The 21,546-nt window shown below is 44.3% G+C and overlaps 1 protein-coding gene across 1 annotated transcript; it reads left to right on the top strand.

Annotated features, from left to right (window-relative positions):
- Positions 1 to 2,306: 2,306 nt before the first annotated feature.
- Positions 2,307 to 20,955, top strand: LOC111965811 (protocadherin-12). The gene is made up of 4 exons (XM_023990130.2): positions 2,307 to 5,379; positions 7,580 to 7,671; positions 9,937 to 10,085; positions 20,467 to 20,955. Exons 1-4 carry the CDS (start codon positions 2,458 to 2,460, stop codon positions 20,871 to 20,873), a joined length of 3,570 nt encoding a protein of 1,189 aa, XP_023845898.1. The 5' UTR covers positions 2,307 to 2,457; the 3' UTR covers positions 20,874 to 20,955.
- The last annotated feature ends 591 nt before the right edge of the window (positions 20,956 to 21,546 follow it).

The following is a 21,546-nucleotide window of genomic DNA, read 5'->3' as shown; positions in this document are numbered from 1 at the left end:
ATATGTGATGACGTTGAATAACGTGGAACACTGATAGGATTTGAAAAAAGTAATCAACTTAAGGGAATTTAAGTCGTTTTTTTCACCCAACTGTCAACAGAAATCCTTTATGATTTCACGTTGAATTTACATTACTTGATAACTCAACCAAGTGTAAACCAAAACTAGACGTTAAAATGACGTCTGTGCCCAGTGGTGGCTCATTCTTATTCTGAAATCTTTCAGGTAACAGTATTTTCTTTTGTATAAACCATTTCAAAAAATTTGCTTTGTAGAAGAAAATAGGGCTAATCATTACCACACACGAACCACATGCTAACCACACGCCCTCCCACAGATGCGGAGGTTGAGACTATTGAAAGTTACAACACACCTTCATACACGTTATGTTAATTAGGAGAGGGAGTAGTGATGTGTTTGCCCGTGTGTGTGAACGTGCATGTGTGTTTATACTCTGATAGAGAGACAGAACTGTTAAGGACTCCCACCAGCTCTCCAAATGGGGATAGGAGAAGAACAGCTTTATGTGTGAAACGGATCCCCTGTTTGTTTAGGAGATAGAACCTAATCGCATTGGCCGACCTCTGCTCTCTCTGGCCGCACAGAGACGGTCGCTCTGAGGGGAGTCAGCCTCCCCTTTTTGCTTTTTACGAGGTCTGGGGACCCTTAACTATGTCTCTGAAAACATACAGTGGAGAGGGACTCGTATCTTCAGCATCATCTTTCCCAGAGTTATCACCCTGTCCGGTGTTATCACTCTGTGAAAAGCTTTTATTGGCCCGCACAGTGATAGGTTTGTTGATGTCCAAGCTGAAAGGGAAACTTCCCATGCTATTGTTTCTGGTATAGGTTATAGGCCTACGGTTCCTTCGGTCCAGCTCATCAAATAATTGATAAGCATTGTGATAATACAAACAGGATATTTATATTAAAGTAAACATTGATTGATCAGGTTGATTGGTCAGGTTTTACATGTTGTGTTAACCGTAAAGAGTATAACAAACTTTGTCTATGTAGGCTATTAGATCATTTCCTGTCGCACGTTCAACTTTTATATATACATGCAGAGCTAAGATTAGGCCATTTCACGCTCCTTTATCATTTTCCTATTGTGGAGATCCATATAATTGGCAATATGTCTGTTGTTTATCAAGATTGTTTGCCCTGTTTGTTAGCATCTAAATGATCTGAAACTGCAGTTTTGCATTATACACTACATTGTTGCTAGCCCTTCAGTATGGATAGCTTCTACTTTTTACAACAGCAAAAATGTTATGTACTTGACTGAGCTATGTGTGATAAAAATAAAAAAAACTGCTCAAAAATTGCAGCTTACTGCTGAGAAACCCAACAAAAACCATATCATATTACAACAGAACATGAAAGAAGACATTAAAGTAATCCAGAAATGGGCATTTGACAATCTAAAAGACGTTTTCTACTGACAAGTTTGAAGTTGCCCACACATTTATCAGCAAGTGCTATTTAGTGTTTAGAATTTCTGTCGCGAGCCCAGACCGTAGATCATGCAGCTCTGAGTGGAGAGCAGGCCTGGTTACAGCTAAAAGTCCCATAGGGGCGGCGCTTCAAGCCCACTACTGAGTTAAAGATCCACAATGCAAGGCTCTGATGGTTTTTTGAATATTGCAGGAAAAGATTAACAAGGCAAAATGTGGTCTGGGGGCAGAGGGAGGATCACATTTCTTTAAAAGCACTCAAATGTTGTTTCAACTCCTGCTTAATTTCCTGAGGGCCCATTTTTTTCTGTTTTAGGTTGTGGATTCCAGATTTGCATATGCTCCATGCCTCCTGTTCTGATTGGCTGGGTCCTCCCCTGCTTGTATCATCACAGATCCAAACTTCCTCAGTGTTCTCCTAACTTTACTTTGTAGCTACAAGCTGATGAACCGAGAGGCTGGGAGCCAGCAGCTGTGTGAGTAATGCAGTAAGCTATGAGTGTATGTATGTGTAAGAGAGGGAGGCAAGAGTTATAGTTATAGGGTTTGTGATTTGGTTCTCTGACTCAATTTAAGGGTTGTAAGGTTGTTGGTATAAAAAGGATGTAGGGTTATCTTTAATATCGATTTTAATTCTGTTTTGTTAGGAAATACATTTGATTGTTTCATTGATAGATTGAGCTGTAATTGTTGGTATATTTTGTGCTGATATTCAGAGCTCTGTAAAAGTGTAAGAATATGGGTGGATGAGCGGTTTGATTAATGGTTTATACTGATAAAAACATAATTCTATGTTTTGTTGATTTGGAACTCAGATATTGAACTATCAACATTTTACTGTAGCAGGCTATTTTCAAAGGAGATATTTTCTATCAAAAGGTTTAACTTTTTTCATCAGTCATCAGTATTTAAATTGAAGAAGATCATTTTAGAGTAGGGGAAAACAATTACACCACCTTATCTCAGTAGTTTATAGTGGGTGTTAGACATGCCCTTTTAAATGCTGGACAGGACAGTAATATCTCACACAGTCATGCTGCTGGCTCTACTGCTGGTTCTGAGTCTTGCTTCTGGGGCCCAGTCTTCAGACCCGGCCCCATTAACTGTTATGTACAGAGTCTGGGAGGAGCAACCTGTGGGCACCAGGGTCGGCCATCTGGTCGATGACCTGCGTCAGAGAGGCGAGACCGGGGTACTGGAGGATTTCCAGGTCGTGGAGCACGGTCAAGCCCTGCCTTTCTCCATCGGAGCGAGAGACGGAACTCTCTCCACTCTGGGACAGCTGGACCGGGAGGAGCTATGTCGAGGCTCGGACCTGTGTGAGCTGGCCTTCAGTGTCCTCTACAGGAAAGGTGGTGCTATCCACTTTCTGAGGGTGCGGGTGGAGGTGATGGACCTGAATGACCACAGCCCCACCTTCCCCAGTGGCAAGCAGGAATTGGAGATCTCTGAGACGGCCACGTTGCGGATGCGGATTCCCCTGGACCGAGCCGTGGACCCGGATGCCGGCCCCAATGGACTGCAGACCTACTCACTGTCCGTTAACCAGCACTTTGCCCTGGATGTAAGGAGCACTGCGGATGGGCCAAAGCAAGCAGAGCTGGTGGTGATCAAGGAGCTGGACAGGGAGGTGCAGTCCTCCTTCGAGCTGACTCTGGTGGCCTGGGATAAGGGGAACCCTCCCAGGTCGGGCAGTACTCTGGTCAGAGTCAAAGTCTTGGACTCTAACGATAACAGCCCCATGTTTGAGGATAGCACCCCCACCGTGGAACTAACCGAGGACACAGCCCGTGGGACTATCGTCATCAACCTCAAGGCCACGGACCCTGATCAAGGGGCCAATGGGGAGGTTGAGTACTCTCTAAGCAAACATGCTCCACCTGAGGTGCAGAAGCTTTTCAGTGTCCACCCCCAGAGTGGGGCAGTGACCTTAAAAGGCCAACTGGACTATGAGGACAAACACTCTTATGAGGTGGACATCCAGGCWCGCGATCTTGGGCCCAATGCCATCCCCTCTCACTGTAAACTACACGTCAAGCTGAGGGACATCAATGATAATGCACCAAGGATCCACGTGACTTGGACACCTCCTGATTCTCCAGTGGCAACTGTTTTAGAGGGTGCACCGGAGGACACATTCCTCGCACTGGTGATGGTCTCTGATGCAGATTCCGGGGACAATGGGAATGTGCATGCCCACATCTGGCACGGATCAGGCCACTTCCGCCTCAAGAAAATACATGGCGACAACTACATGATCGTAACCAATGGCACCCTGGATCGAGAAAAGGTCATGGAGTATAATCTCACATTACTTGCCCAGGATTACGGTGACCCTCCACTGTCATGTGTTAGATACCTAGTTGTCCATGTGTTGGATGAGAATGACAATGCCCCTGTGTTCTCCAAGTCCCACTACAGGGCTTCCTTCAAGGAGAACAATGCCGTAGGCCTACAGGTCCTCAAGGTAGAAGCTAATGATGTGGACATTGAGCTCAGCGGCAGGGTGTCCTACTCCATCCGAGAGTCCAATGAACTGGGAACTCCCACGGCATCTTTTGCCATCCACCCCATCAGTGGCGTAGTCAGCGCCCAGCAGTCATTGGACTATGAGGAATCTCCCACCTACTCCTTCATCGTGGAGGCCATAGACCATGGTCATCCACCCCTCACCAGCACTGCCACGGTACTCATCGAGATCCAGGATGTCAATGATAACTACCCCGTCATCAAGGAGCCAATGCCAAAGAAAGGCATAGCCTTTGTGAGTGTCCCTGTCAACGCAGAGAAGGGGGAGATGGTGACAGAGCTAGGGGATGGTGCTGAAGAAGGCTCCACCTATCCTCCGATCGATCGCTCTGCACAAAATGGACTTTCAGGATTCCTGGCCACTACCATCAAGGCCAACGATCTAGACTCTGGTCTCAATGGAAGACTCAGCTACATGATCACAGATGGAAACCCCACAGGACTGTTCAGACTCGACGACACTACCGGACAACTGTATGTTAACACGACCAATGCTACAGAGCTCATTGGGAAGACTTTCAAAGTGGATATCGCTGTATCGGACAAGGGCTCTCCAAGGCTAGTGACAAAGGTCACCTTGGAGGTTACTTTCGTCAACTTGCAGGACCATCTGAAGAACTCAGCCCCTGGTAACCGTGGCCATCTGAGTTTCACCATGATGATGGCCATATGCCTTGGGGCCAGCTGCCTCCTGCTTCTCCTGGCTGTTGCCCTGGTGACCACCTTCTGTCGCCCCACGAAACGAGACAACCATGCCTACAACTGCAGGATGGCTGAGTCCACCTACACGCGTCACCCTCGCCGTCCACAGAAGAACATCAGGAAGACGGACATCCAGCTGGTGCCAGTCCTGAGGGGACGAAGGGAGGACCCTCCGGAAGACGAGGGTGAAGCCCAACCCCTCTCCCCTATGCCCCTGGTGGTTGAAGAGCAGAACACCGAAATGCAATATAGCATAGCCACCTCCATGTACCCAACAGTCCACTCCCAGGCCTACCCTGATGGGGGCGCAACGCTGCTAGTCTCCCATACCAGAACACTCAGGAAACCTGGGAGCATCGAGCTGGATGGCACTCTCCCTCGAACCCCCACCACTCCTTACCGAACCCTGCGCAAGGCAAGAAACCCTTCGTTGTCCTCCTCACTCTCTCAGACCAGCACCCTGAGGCGACATGGGAACTCTGAGATCCAGGCTAGGCCTGACGTTGAAGAGCCAGAACCATCCTCCCCAGTGTCCCAGGTAGCAACACTTAGAACGTCCAAGAACACAGACACCAGAGGTGTACATGATGCTGAAGACCACAAACGGATGCTGAGGAACTTAGTCCGTCTCTCCATGGCTGCCTTCGGAGACAACTCCATCGAGCTGTCTGCTGCCTCTCCAGAAGTACAGGTAATAAACATTTTGGTTATAAATACTACAAACATGAATGCACATTTGGTATATATCATGCAATGCATTACCTTGATTTCCATCATTCTTATGTTCGATGATACCGTATATACATCTAACTAATAACAGACTTTTGTTTTGTAAATAGGCCTTATTCTTTTCACTTAAAGAATTACTGTAAGTAATTAAGTGTAACCTACAGGAATATAAATTGAATGTCCTGAAAGCAGATATTTTTCCCCCTCTGCTCCTCTGCTATTTTGGCCTGGTGTATAGCTTACATATAGGAAGCCTGAGGGGACAGCTGACAGATGATGCTGGAGCCAAAGCATTGAGTTTATTCAGGTGCTCATGTGTCAGCCACTGTAATCCTGTCTACTTCTGTGCCCCCCGAGCAATCTCTCCTTTTACTCAATATCACATAACAGATTCATACAGGGGAGGACAAATGCCAGGAAGAATCAGTAGACCACTCTTATTCTCTAAGGGGAAAACCCAGCCAAAGTAAGCTCTGATATGTCTGTAGTGTAAGGTAATACTGCCTTGACATGTAAGGACCTCGAGTTGTCAGTTACAAATGGCCCAAATTGCAATTTCTGAACTCACTTTAAGCAAGAAAAACAGCAACTGTAAAGGTCTGGTTTCCAACACAGAAGTGCTGTGCTAGTCAAACGATGCATCCTCATTGATGGAGAATTCACGCAGTCGACAATGCCAACACCCAATGGGCTTATAACATAGAGTCTGGCAAGGTCTGAAGGCCTCATGTGAATTCCATTTTAACAGCAGGAAGAGGCCTGATTCTTGACCCACCTTTCCTGCACCCCCGCCCGCTCGCCCCACTTGGCACTTTGGCTTTAGAGTCCCCCCCGTCCTCCTCCTCCACACGTTCATATTTCGGAGGTTCATCCTGGAAGGAAACTGGTCAGAGAAGAATAGTCCTTTATGTAAAAGCACTTTCCTGCCCACCCTCGGCCCTCTGTGTGCAACACATACATGTGCCTACGCACACACACACACACACACACACACACACACACACACACACACACACACAAACACACACACACACACACAAACACACACAACAACACACACACACACACACACACACACACACACACACACACACACACACACACACACACACACACACTTCCCTCTCTTCACATCACGAAAGCTGTTTCCTCTGAGCTTGGGGCCACAGTTAGCAGCACATCCGGTCCTATAAAAAAGATGCCAGCACAAACCGCTCCAATTGTCTAATTGAATGACACCCATTCCCTCTCCCACAGAAAGTCACCTTTCTTTCACATGTTTCACAAGTCTGACGTTTGTCGGCATTGCCTTTGTCAGGGAGTAAAACGATATCCCAGACAGTTGGTATAAAACTGTCCGAACAGCCTCAATACACCACATTCCCCAAGCACTAGTTTGTTATTCTGACTTCTGTGTTATAATATCAATAGCTGGTTTCCATCCAATTAGTGACATATTTTCATGCGGATATTCTCAAATCTGAGAATTTCCCCACTAGAGGTGCGCTTCCATCAAATTGACTTTTGTGCTTAGAATGCTGTGCGTGATGATGAAGGGCACATAAAAAACACTTTTGGGCTTAAGTTTCCATGTACCGAATAAAAAGTTCTATGTGTTTCCATTCAATTGTTATCTTTGTCGATAATTTTGGCACAAAAAGTATTTGATAAAGAGCAAATGTGCCCACTCTGGTCTTGGCACCAACAGCTTGCAGATTGGCACAGTGCAGACGGTACATGATGCGATTATGGATAAGAGCGAGATCATTTTTATTACTAAATTAGCAGCCAAGCACCGATTATCATTTCACCAGCATTATTTATTTCATCTGTAGCCTAATAAGCTGCATGGTTTTCAAAGTCGTCATGGGAGGACCACAAAACATAGTATTTTGTGACTACAAGTTTACTTCGACATGATGGTTATTCTATTAATATTTGCGCCGCTTAAAAGCTTTTCCATTGCAATTGTTGCATAATTCGTTTTACAGACACAAAAATGGCGCACCATGTCCAGCGAACAAAAAGTCTATTGACATTGATGACACTTAGTCTTTCCATCACACCTGTCGTGTTATTTTTTTTTTTATAAGGCATGACTTAGGTTGGCTGGAAACATGGTTACTGTCTCCTAACCCCTCTCTCCTCCTGCAAATTTACAGCAGATCTCCCAGCTCCTCTCCCTACTCCACCAGGGCCAGCTGCAGCCGAGACCCAACTTCCGAGGCAACAAGTACTCCCATCGCGCTGGCAGGTGACTACATTTCCTCTTTCTTTTTTGATTTTCTTCCCTTTTCCTTTTAATTATCCCTCCTTTGTTTCAGAGCCATTTGGCTGTTGATCACTACTACCTACTACCGTATAAATGAGATTTTCGTTATGTATTTCTTCACAAAATGTTCACTTATCTCAAAAGCGTATATATTTACAACATTATGTTTTTTCATTTATACGTATCCTTTATATGTACAAGTGATCCCATTGAGATATTTTTTCTCTGCTCGAAGGCACCGTATAAATAATTATAGTTTCAAATGCTCTTATGAATATACAGTAACTAGGCAATAGAGCTCAGGTTTGTGTCTGATAAACCAGAAGGCCTCCTCTGCCCTCAGTCTGCCAGTAACAGGAAGAGTGTCTCATGACCTAGGTGGTCTGCCAGTCAGTCAATGTGTCAGGGGGCATGTTAGAGCATGACTCACTGCCCTGACTCATGCCTCTAGGGCAGGAACCAGCACATCCAATGACCACAAAGTTATTATCATCTATAGTATGGCGTGAGAGGTTTCTATCTTGTTTGGCTTCTTTGCTAACACGAGGAATGAAGAGTCTGTCATAGTATTTTCTTTAATTGAGATCATCTTAAAACAAGACACAGGTACAATGCAGACTTTTCTCCTCTACTCGGGTATCTGTTTTTATGTGTCATCATGGCCAACTATGTGGGATGTTGACCCCCCCCACTGAGAGGTACATTAGTCTACCTGATTGGGTGAGACTTCCTGTCTCTGGCCTGATTGGCCTAGCTATCTCCCTTGGTTCCAGGTCTGTCTGGCTCTGACTGGCTCAGATAACGTCTCTGACAGGGAGCAATGTCTGTTATCAGTCTATACCTCAAGTCTCTGGTATTTTATCATTAAACACTAAAACACCTAGAAGTACAGTGCATTTGGAGGGTATTCAGACCCCTTGACTTTTTCCACATTGTGTTACGTTACAGCCTTATTCTAAAATGGATGGAGTTGTTTTTTGTCTTAATCAATCTACACACATTACCCCATAATGACAAACCAAAAACAGTTTTTTTGAAATGTCTGCAAATTTATTAAAGATAAAAAATGGAAATATCACATTTACAAAAGTATTCAGACCCTTTACTCAGTACTTTGTTGAAGCACCTTTGGCAGTGATTAGAGCCTGGAGTCTTTTTGGATATGACGCTACAAGCTTGGAACACCTGTATTTGGAGTTTCTTCTATTCTTCTCTGCAGACCGTCTCAATCTCCTCAGGTTGGATGGGGAGCGTCACTACACAGATATTTTCAGGTCTCCCCAGAGATGTTCGATTGGGTTCAAGTCCGCGCTCTGGCTGGGCCACTCAAGGACATTCAGACACTTGTCCCAAAGCCACTCTTGCGTTGTCTTGGCTGTGTGCTTAGAGTCACCCCAGTCTGAGGTCCTGAGCACTCTGGAGCAGGTTTTCATCAAGGATCAGTCTGTACTTTGCTCCGTTCATCTTTCCCTCGATCCTGACTAGTCTCCCAGTCCTTGCCGCTGAACAACATCCCCTACAGCATGATGCTGCCATCACGATGCTTCACCGTAGGGATGTTGCCAGGTTTCCTCCAGATGTGACGCTTGGCATTCAGGCCAGAGTTCAATCTTGGTTTCAACAGACCAGTGAATGTTGTTTCTCATGGTCTGAGAGTCTTTAGGAGCTTTTTGGAAAACTCCAAGCGGGCTGTCATGTGCCTTTTACTGAAGAGTTGGCCACCTGATTGGTGGAGTGCTGCAGCCTTATTAAATTGTTTAAAAAAAATGCTTCTTAGCAAAGTGCAATTTCTCAAGCAATAGTTTTGCTAGGATTGTCTGGGAGGAGAGAGATTTGGAACTACCTTTCTTATTGGTTATTAACTAATTTACCCCCTGGTGATGTCACAAGGCAGGCCAAAACTCCATCCCACTAAACAGGCAGACATTTTGGGCAGTCTTTATTAACAGCTCTTACACTAAAAGGGCATTATCACAATTTTCAGAGTATTGTTCCAACCTCTTGATGTGTCAATATATATAAAACACAGGAAAAGCAAGGTCTTGACTGCACTGGTCCTTTAAACTTTTATATTGAGCTCAGGTCAGCATATTTCCAGAATGGAATCAACTTTCTCCCATCACAATTTGGGAAAATTTAACAGGACAGTCATAATGATGGTTCCACAAGATGGCTGACATTGGTTCTAAAATGTCCTCCCTCACTGTCCTTGACACTCCCCTGTCTGTTTCCTCTGCTTCCCTGAAGGACCGGCGTTCAGGACACTGATTGTCAGAGCACCAAGGACAGTGGCCATGGCGAGAGTGAAGCCGGAGACATGGACTGGGACACGGGCCGAGACTCCCCTGTCGACCTGCTACTGGAGGAGGACCTTAACACCCTGCTCAACAACCCTGGTAAGAACCTTTCTTATTTTTCAATTAAACCTTTATTTTACTAGGTTGTCCCATAGACATCAGAATACCATTTCACCACTAAAGAGAACTTATACTATTTTATAGTCAACAAACAACAATAACATTGAAGAAAACTTAAAACAAATAATGGTCAAAACTAACAAAGAGAAAATACTTTTAGTTGCATTCCTAGCTCTCTGTGGGGCTTCATTCTGTTCTGACAATTCATAGCTGACTTAAATTACTAACAATGGGTGTTTTCACTCAGCCGTAAAGATTCACATTGCGATATACTGTATGTGAAACAGTAGTGAGCGCAGCGCTCTGTATGGTCGAACAGACTAATATGTTCACATTCTATAGTCCAACATACACGGTAAATATATGTGTGGAGTTCCTTCCAGGTATTGTTCAGGTCATTGTCTCGTTCTGACTAGGGGCCCTGTCTTTGTTCTTTTCAAATCAAAGACACACCCCATAGTTTCTCTCACTTAAGACCTCCGGGCAAATACAGGGATTTCTATCTTTCGGTTGATCTTCAGTGAGAGCAATTTAAAGTCTATGCTGGTACAGTAATCTCACACAGAGGTGTTACAAAGACCTGCGTGTGTGTCTGTGTGTAATCCTTGAGTCACCCGTACCCAAAGGCAAACGGGTCCTCCATTAGCATTGTAAGTCACACTATATTTGTGAGACACGCGAATGGTGAGAAGCTCAGGCTCTTTGAGGATTCCTGACTATGTTTAAGCCGCCTGTTTCTCAGATGTTTTGTCTTCTCACCTGGAGAGTCTTTCTTTCTTGTATTTTGCTATGGTAGTCCCATTTTTGAAGCTGTATAGAACAGACAGACAGACACCCCCCGTCACCACCCTCCACTCTGCCCTGAGGCAGTGAACAGATAGTCTCACCTCTGACGTTTCAAATCAAATCTGTTTGCCACATGCTTCGTAAACAACAGGTGTAGTGAACTGCTTACTTACGGGGCCCTTCCCAATGATGCAGAGAGAAAGAAAATTGAGAAATAAAGAAAAGTAAAACACATAATAATATAAGTAAAAATAGATACACAATAAGTAACGATAACTTGGCTGTATACACGGGTTACCAGTACCGAGCCGATGTGCAGGGGTACGAGGGAATTTAGGTCAACTTCTACCTACATGTACAAATTACCTTGACTAACCTGTACCCCAGCACATTGACTCGGTACTGGTACATAGCCTCGTTACTGTTATGTCATTTTCTTGTGTTACTTTTAGATTTTATTGATAATTTTTTAAAACTTTTGTTTATTTAGTCAATATTTTCTTAACTCTATTTCTTGAACTGCATTGCTGGTTAAGGACTTGTAAGTAAGCATTTCACGGTAAGGTCTACTACACCTGTTGTATTCAGTCCATGTGACAAATAAAATTTGATTTGATATACATATGAATAGAGTGACAGATAATAAACAGTAGCAGAAGAGTATGTGATAAGTCAAAAAAATGTAGTGCAAAAATGGTCAATACAGAGAGTCCGGGTAGCTATTTGGTTAACTATTTAACTAACTATTTGGCAGTCTTATGGCTTGCGGGTAGAAGCTGTTCAGGGTCCTGTTAGTTCCAAACTTGGTTCATCGGTACTGCTTGCCGTGCGGTAACAGAGAGAACAGTCTATGAATTGTATGGTTGAAGTCTTTGGCAATTTTTATGGTCTTTCTCTGACACCACCTGGTATAGAGGTCCTGGATGGCAGGGAGCTCAGCCCCAGTGATGTACTGAGCCCTCCGAACTACCTTCTGTAGCACCTTGCTGTCAGCTGCCAAGCAGTTTCCATACCAAGCAGTGATGCAGCTAGTCAAGATGCTCTCAATGGTGCAGCTGTAGAACTTTCTGAGAATCTGAGGGCCTATGCCAAATCTTTTCAGCCTCCTGAGGGAGAAGAGTCATTGTCGTGCCTCTTCACAACTATGTTGGTGAGTTTGGACCATGATAGATCCTTAGTGATGTCGACACAGAGGAACTTGAAGCTTTCGGCCAGCTCCACTACAGCCATGTCGATGTGAATGGAGGCGTGCTCAACCCTCCGTTTCCTGTAGTCAACATTATTTATTTTCGATCAGCTCCTTTGTCTTGCAGACATTGAGGGAGAGGTTGTTTTCCTGGCACCACACTGCCAGGTCTCTGACCTCCTCCCTGTAGGCTATCTCATTATCGTTGGTGATCAGGCCTAGCACCGCTGTGTCTTCAGAAAACTTTTTTTTAAATGCTGTTGGAGTCGTGCGCATCCATGCAGTCGTGGGGGGAACATGGAGTACAGAAGTACAGATTTGCCAAATGGAGGGCGAGTGAGAGCTTTGTATGCATCTGTGTGAGTGGAATAAAGGTGATCTAGAGTTTTTTTCACCTCTAGTTGTATAGGTGACATTTTGGTAGAAATTAGGTAAGACTGATTTCAGTTTTCCTGCATTAAATTCACTGGCCACTAGGAGCGCCGCCTCTGGATGAGCATTTTCCTGTTTGCTTATGGCCGTACACAGCTCATTGAGTGCGGTCTTAGTGCCAGCATCTTAGTGCCAGCTCCAACTTCTTAATCATAGCCTCAATTTTGTCCCGCATATTGAATATAGTTGCGGAGAGTCCTTGTAATCCTAGATTCAGGTCATTCAGGCGAGAAAAAACATCACCCAGATAGGCCAGTCCTGTGAGAAACTCATCATCATGCAAGACAAGTGAAAATCATGGTCAGTAAAGAAAACGTTAAGCTCATCTCTCAATTCAATACTTTGCCCCTTGATAACCAGCGCACTTCTGTATGTTGTAAAAGCGTTACATGGTCGCTGCTTTTATCATTGCAGAGTGCAGAAAATACACGAGAGTTCAGGGGCCTTGCTTTAACAAAGTTAACCATGTTCACTGTAGTGCCCAAAATGTCTTTCAAGCTGTCAGGCATTCCCTTGGCAGAAAGAGCCTCTCAGTGGATGCTGCAGTGTACCCAAGTGGCGTCAGGAGCAACTGCTTGCATGTCATGGCTTTTGCACCATCACTAAAGATATCAACACATCTTGACCACCAAAGTCCATTTGATGTCACAAAGCTGTCCAATACTTTAAAAATATCCTCTCCTGTTGTCCTGGTTTCCAGTGGTTTGCAGAAGAGAATGTCTTCCTTAATTGACCACCCATAAACGTAACGGACATATACCAGGAGCTGTGCCAGGCCCGCCACGTCTGTTGACTCATCCAGCTGTAACGCATAGAATTCACTGGCTTGTATGCGAAGCAGTAATTGTTTCAAAATCTCCTGCCATGTCACTGATGCGTCGTGAAACAGTGTTGTTTGATGAAGGCACTGTCTGTATAGTTTTTTGGGGCTTTTCCCCCCAGCATTGTCCCAGCCATATCCGCGGCAGCAGGAAGAATTAAGTCCTCCACAATAGTATGGGGCTTGCCTGTCCTAGCCACTCGGTAGCTCACCATATAAGACGCTTCTAGCCCCTTCTTATTAATGGTATCTGTTGCTTTTATACATATCTTACTACTCGAAAGTGTCTTAATTCTCACAAAAAAATAATAGGCATGTTCAAATAGGCTTGTTTTGTTTCTAAATGTCTGCGCAAGAGTGAAGGTTTCATCGAGTTGTGAGATAGTACTTTTGCACATATAACACACTGTGGCTGAGGAAAGGCACTACTCCCAATATAAGTGAACCCCAAATCAATGTAGTTCTCATCAGATTCACAACTGTCAGTGTCCATGCTAGCTGGGCTAACAACAAATGTATAACTACTGATGCTAGCGTTGGATGTGCTCATGGAAGCATAACAACTTGTGTCATCAACAGGTGCAGGTGTAGTACTGCTGGTAGTAGCAGTACTACCAGTAGAGCTGGTATGTGTCTCTATGGACGCGGGCCTTACTTTTTTTTAACCATTNCAATAGTATGGGGCTTGCCTGTCCTAGCCACTCGGTAGCTCACCATATAAGACGCTTCTAGCCCCTTCTTATTAATGGTATCTGTTGCTTTTATACATGTCTTACTACTTGAAAGTCGTCTTAATTTTCTCTCAAAAAACTCCTGTCTTATTTTTCTAAATGTTTTGGTTTCTATATGTCTGTGCAAGAGTGAAGGTTTCATCGAGTTGTGAGATAGTACTTTTGCACATATAACACACTGTGGCTGAGGAAAGGCACTACTCCCAATATAAGTGAACCCCAAATCAATGTAGTTCTCATCAGATTCACAACTGTCAGTGTCCATGCTAGCTGGGCTAACAACAAATGTATAACTACTGATGCTAGCGTTGGATGTGCTCATGGAAGCATAACAACTTGTGTCATCAACAGGTGCAGGTGTAGTACTGCTGGTAGTAGCAGTACTACCAGTAGAGCTGGTATGTGTCTCTATGGACGCGGGCCTTACTTTTTTTTAACCATTTAGCCATTTTAGAGCAAACGGAATGTTTAGCTACATACGGACCATTAATGAAATTCCTGCTAGAGAGTAACGGTTAATGTGATTGAATGTTAATTATTCGACTAGGCTACCTGTATTTGACATTGTGTTGTTATTTCGCTGAACACTAGATGGTTTAATTTTATTTTTGTATGTAATCCGTGTCGTCGTTCAGCCATGACTCGGTGAAACATAAGATATTACAATTTTCAATGTCTCGTTGGTAGGATATTTGTGATCGTAGCTAGTCTATTTTGTTATCCAATGATTGTACGTTGGCTAATAGGACTGATGGTACAGGCAGATTGCCCACCCGCCGTCGGATCCTTACAAGGCACCCCGACCTACGTCCCCGATATCTCCGTCTCTTCTTCATGCGATTGACCGGGATTTGGGCCTTGTCGGGTGTCTGAAGTAAATCCTTCGCGTCTGACTCGTTAAAGAAAAAATATTTGTCCAGTACGAGGTGAGTAATCGCTGTTCTGATATCCAAAAGCGCTTTTCGGTCATACGAGACGGTGGGAGAAACATTATGTACAAAAGAAGTTTACAAATAAGGCGAAAAAACACACAATAGCACAATTGGTTAGGAGTCTGTAAAACGGTAGCCTTCTCCTCCGGCGCCATTCTTCTTAGAAGATTTCTATGGGCACAAGCACTGTTCATGTCACAATCTGTTCACACCCCTCTTGTTGTTGGAGAGAATTTAGCATWAAAAAAAAAAGCTTCTTTCCTGCAATTCTACACATTTTGTCATGGGGTGTAAAGAACATTTAGCAGTTTTAAAGCATATTTTCTCGCAATTCTATACATTTTGCTATGTCTAATGTGTATTCATGTGATATTTGAGTGACAAAAAAATTACAACTATATCTATGGGCTAAAAAACCTAAATAAAAAAACGTTAGCTGACATGGGCTAGTTGATCTGGACATTTCTAACAAGTTATAAATAGCTCTCTAAGGTATGCAATGACTGACATGACAAGAGGAAAACTGAACGTGCACTACCCAATTTCGAAATTGCACCTAGTGCATTCTACTATTACAACTTTCAAGAGTACATTTAAAGCCAGACTGAGTTCCTTAAAAACTCAGTCCGACCCCCGCACCCCCACCCCTGCCGACTCCTAACGCGCCCCACCATTTGGGAACCACTGCTGTAGCATACTGTTTAGATAGGTTAACTCACGTGTCCAACTCATTCCACGGAGGGCCGAGTGTCTGCGGGTTTTCTCTCCTCACATGCACTTAATTGATGAAATATGGTCATTAATTAGTAAGGAATTCCCCTCGCCTGACTGTCTATGGAATAAGTTTTAAACCCCTGGGTTAAATGGAAACTGAAATCTGGAGACTGTAGGTCTGTAACACGTGTCAAACTCAYTCCACGGAAGGCAGAGTGTCTGCGTGTTTTCGCTCCAGCCTTGTTCTTAATTGTTGAATTAAGGTCACAAATTAGTAAAGAACTTCCCTCACCTGGTTATCTAGGTCTTAATTGAAAAGGAAACCCCACGGATGCTAGGCCCTCCATAGAATGAGTTTGACATTTAACATGAACTCCTGCAGAACTAAGCATTTCTTGCAGTAAAATGAGGCACCAAATGTAGGCAACATTTTGACTCGGGAACAGGAGTGGAGAAATATAATTTCTTTCTTTCTTTCAGCATCTTGAATGTGAATGCGCAGTTAGATACCATCTGTAGAGGTGCTATCTTTATCAGCATCATAAAAGCTGATAGTATTTCAGCTACATGACATTATGCTGCTGAGCAAGGGTTTATTTAGTCTTCTAGTGCAACATATAATGACAAAAGAGAAGCTGCATGTTTCTAACTATAGACAAGTTGACTAACACAGGGTTTCCCAAACTCGGTCCTGGGTCCCCCCTTGGGTGCATGTTTTGGTTTTTGCCCTAGCACTACACAGCTGATTCAGATAAACAACTCACTATCAAACCCTCGACTAACAAATAGCCTACCAAAATAAGGCAACAACGAAAAAACTTTCCACAGTTTCTGACTGCATTTTACAAATTAGAGGGTTAGGGTTGGGTGCAGGCCTCAGATTTTCACTTTATCCTTTATCACATATAGTCTAGTCAGGCGGTTGTGGATGGGTTATGACCGGTTGTGGATGGGTTATAACCGGTTGTGGATGGGTTATAACCGGTTGTGGATGGGTTATAACCGGTTGTGGATGGGTTATGACCGGTTGTGGATGGGTTATGACCGGTTGTGGATGGGTTATGACCGGTTGTGGATGGGTTATGACCGGTTGTGGATAGGCAATGACCGGTTGTGGATAGGTTATGACCGGTTGTGGATGGTTATTAGCAATTGTGTACGGGTGAACAAACAACTGAACCGCGCACCACTAGTGTGTAGATCAGTGTGTTTTCAGCACCCCTTGTTCAGAATGTGGCCTCACAATCTCTATCTGTCCTTGAGCTCTGCTATTTTCTTTCAAATCTGCATTATTTTGTTTGGTAGCCATATCACCCATTAAAGGGACAGTTCACTTGAAAATCTAAGTTGAATCAAAGTCTTAGAGGCAATAGAAGATGAATCACATATCACCAATTGAGTTGTTAGATTTACTAAACCAATGATTATGACCGTTATTAAAGCTGAGCTCTGACTTTAAATAGGTTTGTAGATCTAACGCTTGGCGGTATGCTTTAAACTGCTTTCATATTTGCGGGTGTTTGGTTGTGGTTGTAGTCGATCTACCACAGAAGTGATGTTCTCCACATCAAACCTGTTTGTGTGATGTGGTGTGTGGGGGTTCCTCTGGTTCCAATAAGAGGGTAATTGTTTTCTGAGGATTTAGGGGTTCCCTGCTGGTGAGTTCAGTCTAATTAAGTTTGCAAGGAGGCGAGCCATCACGGAAGATAAAGAGATGAAGGGAGTGGGAGAGGGAAATGAGATATAGAGTGGGGGGTGTAGAGAGAGGGGGATGAGATATAGAGGTGTACGGGAAATAATGGGGGTGTAGAGAGAGGGGGATGATATATAGAGTGGGGGTGTAGAGAGAGGGATGAGATATAGAGTAGGGGGTGTAGAGAGAGTGGGATGAGTTATAGAGTGGGGGGTGTAGAGAGAGGGGATGAGATATGGAGTGGGGTGTAGAGAGAGGGGGATGAGATATGGAGTGTGGGGTGGGGTGTAGAGAGAGGGTGGATGAGGTATAGAGTGGGGGGTGTAGAGAGAGAGCGGATGAGGCACAGAGTGGAGGTGTAGATATAGGGGATGAGGTATAGAGTGGGGGGTGTAGAGAGGGGGATGAGGTATAAAGTGGGGGTGTATAAAGAGGTGGATGAGATATAGTGTGGGGGGTGTAGAGAGAGGGGGATGAGGTGTAAAGAGAGGGATATAGAGAGAGTGGGGGAGGTGTAGAGAGAGGGGATATAGAGAGAGTGGGGGGTGTATGAAGAGGGGGAGAGAGAGATAAGGAGAGGGAGAAGAGTTTGCAGGCATAAAAACAAAAGGGGTTAGACCAGGGATGATCAACTTTGATGGGGGCCACAAAAAATCATAAGGGGCCTTAGTGGCTCGCGGGTCTGCRTACCCACATTCATACTCACACAAGCAGTCAGAGTAGGCATTAGCCTTTTGTGGACCGGAAAAACTTCTCTCCTTCCCATGACAAAATGTTTATAATTGCAGCAAACTTGCTTTAAAACTGCAACATTTTCTCTACACCCCATGGCAAAATGTGTAGCCATGGGGTGTAGAGACAATGTTGCAGTTTTAAAGCAAGTTTGCTGCAATTATACACATTTTGTCATAGGGTGGAGAGAAATGTTTGTAGTTTTTAATATGATATTTGAGTGAGAGTGACTAACAAAATCAATTGGGGCCCCACATCAGTAATTCAACCATGACTACTACAAGTTTAGATAGCTGACGGGCTAATTGAGTGACTGTCAGTGACTGACAAKAGAAAAACTGCTGATGCACAACCACATTTCAAAATTGCACCCTGTGTATTCTACTGTTCTAACTCTCAGACCCAAATTAGTTCCATTTGTTTTTTGGAAATTGATCCGCGGTCCTAGTACCCCACCCCTGAATTAGACAGTAAGAGGGACAGAGAAACAGAGAGAGGGGATGGAGGGGGGGACAGAGGTGTTTGCAGAGAAAGCGGCCAGACAAGGAAGCAGCATTTTATTGAACCCAGGCAGTTAGCTTGTGAGTTAACCTCTCTCTCTCTGATGTGGTCTGCTGTGGGGCTAACACTTCCTCCCCAGCCTCCGTGTCAAAGTCAAGCAGTCGCAACAGACCGTGTACAAGGGCCAGCCTGCCCCTTTAGTTTACTGGCAGTTTATATGCATGCTAGCCCTGTTAGCAACGCTCTCTTCTGAGGTCTCCAGGAGATGACAGACATGAAAGATGGCCTTAGAAGTAATGATGGTTGACTGATTCAGGGCCACTTCGTTTGATTACCTGTGTGTGTGGTTCAACAACTCAAGAGTTTAAACCCCCCCCACATATATGGAGCTTACTCGCTTTCATTCTAAAACCCCCACATACATGGAGCTCAGTCTTTGAACATTCCAATCAAATACTGCAGAGGATAACTATCTTCCAGGGATTTGGGGCGAAACATGATGCGTCTGAACGTCATGTGGGATTTGTGTAGGTTACTCTTCACTGATGTGTAGGGTAAACACAGCGGGAAAAGGATTTGTTTAGTTTATGGATTGAGATTTAAGTCAAGGGCTGTCAGTGTCACAGTGGGGGGAGAGAGTATGAGTGTGTGTGTGTTTGAGAGGGAGAATTAGGGTGTGTGTACTGTATGTATGTGTGTGGGGAGAGATGCTAGCTGCTGGGGTCATTCAGTGACTTCTCTGCAAGTGTGTGTGTGTTGCTGAGTGTGTGTGCACCAGGTCTGGTTGTGATTTAATGAGGACCACAGGGTGAGTGATCCACAGCAGGCGCTTTTTCTAGGCCACGAGCCTAATCAGATTGAAGTGAGGAGAATCAAGTTAAAGAGTTGGGGAGGCCAAAACAAGAGGAGTCATTCAGCAACTCTCTAGCCCTCTGGTTCATGGCATTGTGCACAGCTGGCCTATGATTGCGGTGTTTCACTTATCAATATGAGCCTTTGAATTCTGCAGTGTATTTTCAGTCAAACTGGTGGTTTTTATATGTTTTATTCCTGGAGTTGTAACCTTTAGCATGTTGCTTGTGTTTTGCCATTTAAAAATGTCTCTCGATAGTCTCTATCCATTTAGTTGAAATGTTTTTTTTTTTCAACATACCATTTAAATGTAAATGATCAGTTATACTACAACTAACACCCCCCCCCCAAAAAAAATTATAATTAGAAAATAGATAAGTTGGTCAAGATAATCAGGCATGGACATCCCCATAATAAAAATTATACAACAATGCCTGGAATGCTTAACTCTAGAGATTGGCTTAGCTTTAAGTGGATTTTCACCCGTTCTGAGTCTGTACATGCTCATTATGTGTAAAACCACTTGGCCACTTTACTTGAGTAGAACTCAGGATATAGCCAGGAGATGACAGGAAATACCAGATAAATATACTCCTCCTGTGATTTCCTCCATCCTGCACCCCCCCCCCCCCCAAGGAAATAGTTTTTCAGCAAGATTGGACTTTTACCTCCATAAGCTTATTTTTATTAACTTATTTTTCTCTTTGTTGTCTTTAACATACAAGATAATCATTCTCCCATCTTCAGATTTCATTTAATGTTGTTTTCACAGGAGGAAATGCATTTTCTCAGGCGCAAACAACAACACTGGCCAACAACAACAAATACTATAACAAAGGTCACCCATGTGGTGCTTTGTGTCACATCCAGCGGTGTATTGCTGTAGAGCTGTTGCTTTGTCTTATATACATGCTGTTTAACTGTTTTGCCAGTTTTATACTTTATCGACATGTTCTCATCTCTTTCCTTGTCTCTTATCAGATGACGTCTTTGCTGACATAGAGGACCCTGCATGGATGGCCCGCCTCTCCCTCCCCCTCACTGCAGACTACCACAAGAACATTTTTGTCCCCAACGGGCCACCGTCCTCCGACACCCATTGCTCCCCAGACACTCTTGACTCCTCCTCCTTCTCCACCTTCGGCAAGACGCCGGAGAAGGATGGCCCGCTGGGCGGGGCCTTGCTCTCTGAGGTCAACACCTTGTTTAACATGCTCCTGACCCAGAAGGGCGACTCCCAGTCACGCCCCTCGCCAGATGTGCTCTACAGATTGTCTGCCGCCTACCGGCGCTCGCTGGGGCTGGACGGAGCTGCCAATGCGCCACGGAACTCTGGGAACCCCGAAAAGACGTCCCCTCTGGCTCATTGCTCGGCCGAATTCCCTTAGGAATTAACATGGTTACTTCATGGAAATCAGTCTAAAAGAAGTTGCTGTAAAAAAGACAGTCTCTACAAGCCAGAATGTTGAATACAATGATATTCAAACGTGCGTTGCCGGTTGTCTGTGCTGTTGGTCCTTTTGGCGGTAGGAAGTGTAGATAGGGTATCCACAGGAAAGTGTTGTTTACACAACTTTTTGCCATGCCGGTAGTTTCTGTCACTTGTATTTTCCATCTCCTGATGCATTTCACGTGCTGCACAATATGTCAACATTAGCCAAATGTAACTGAATGTTGTTGACCAAAGCGCATTACTTCAAAAGCAGCTTGAAGTGCTTGTGAAATTTGCCAGCTGATTACGTGGGACAACATTTGGTCTGTGGCATTTTTTACATATTGTGCATGTCGCTTGCGGATTTCGTCAGCATTGAAAATACAAACCAACATACAGACCAAGGTACTGAAAGTTGGGTTAATAACACTACTCTGTGGATATTTAGTCTCAGATTACCTTCTACATCAGGACAAAATCAGCAGACAACAGGTAAATTACATTCAAATGAAGTGTATTCAAGAGTCTGACTTGTGATGTGACTGTTCACAAAAAGGGAGCCTACATGTTAGAGACGAGAGTCGTCCACTCTTGGATTCGTAGAGGCTATCTTAGGCCCAACTCCTGGT

Source organism: Salvelinus sp. IW2-2015, linkage group LG6.2, assembly GCF_002910315.2.
Source record: "Salvelinus sp. IW2-2015 linkage group LG6.2, ASM291031v2, whole genome shotgun sequence".
Lineage (NCBI taxonomy): Eukaryota > Metazoa > Chordata > Actinopteri > Salmoniformes > Salmonidae > Salvelinus > Salvelinus sp. IW2-2015.
Note: the sequence above shows the minus strand (reverse complement) of the source record. Positions and strands in the feature narration are given on the sequence as shown.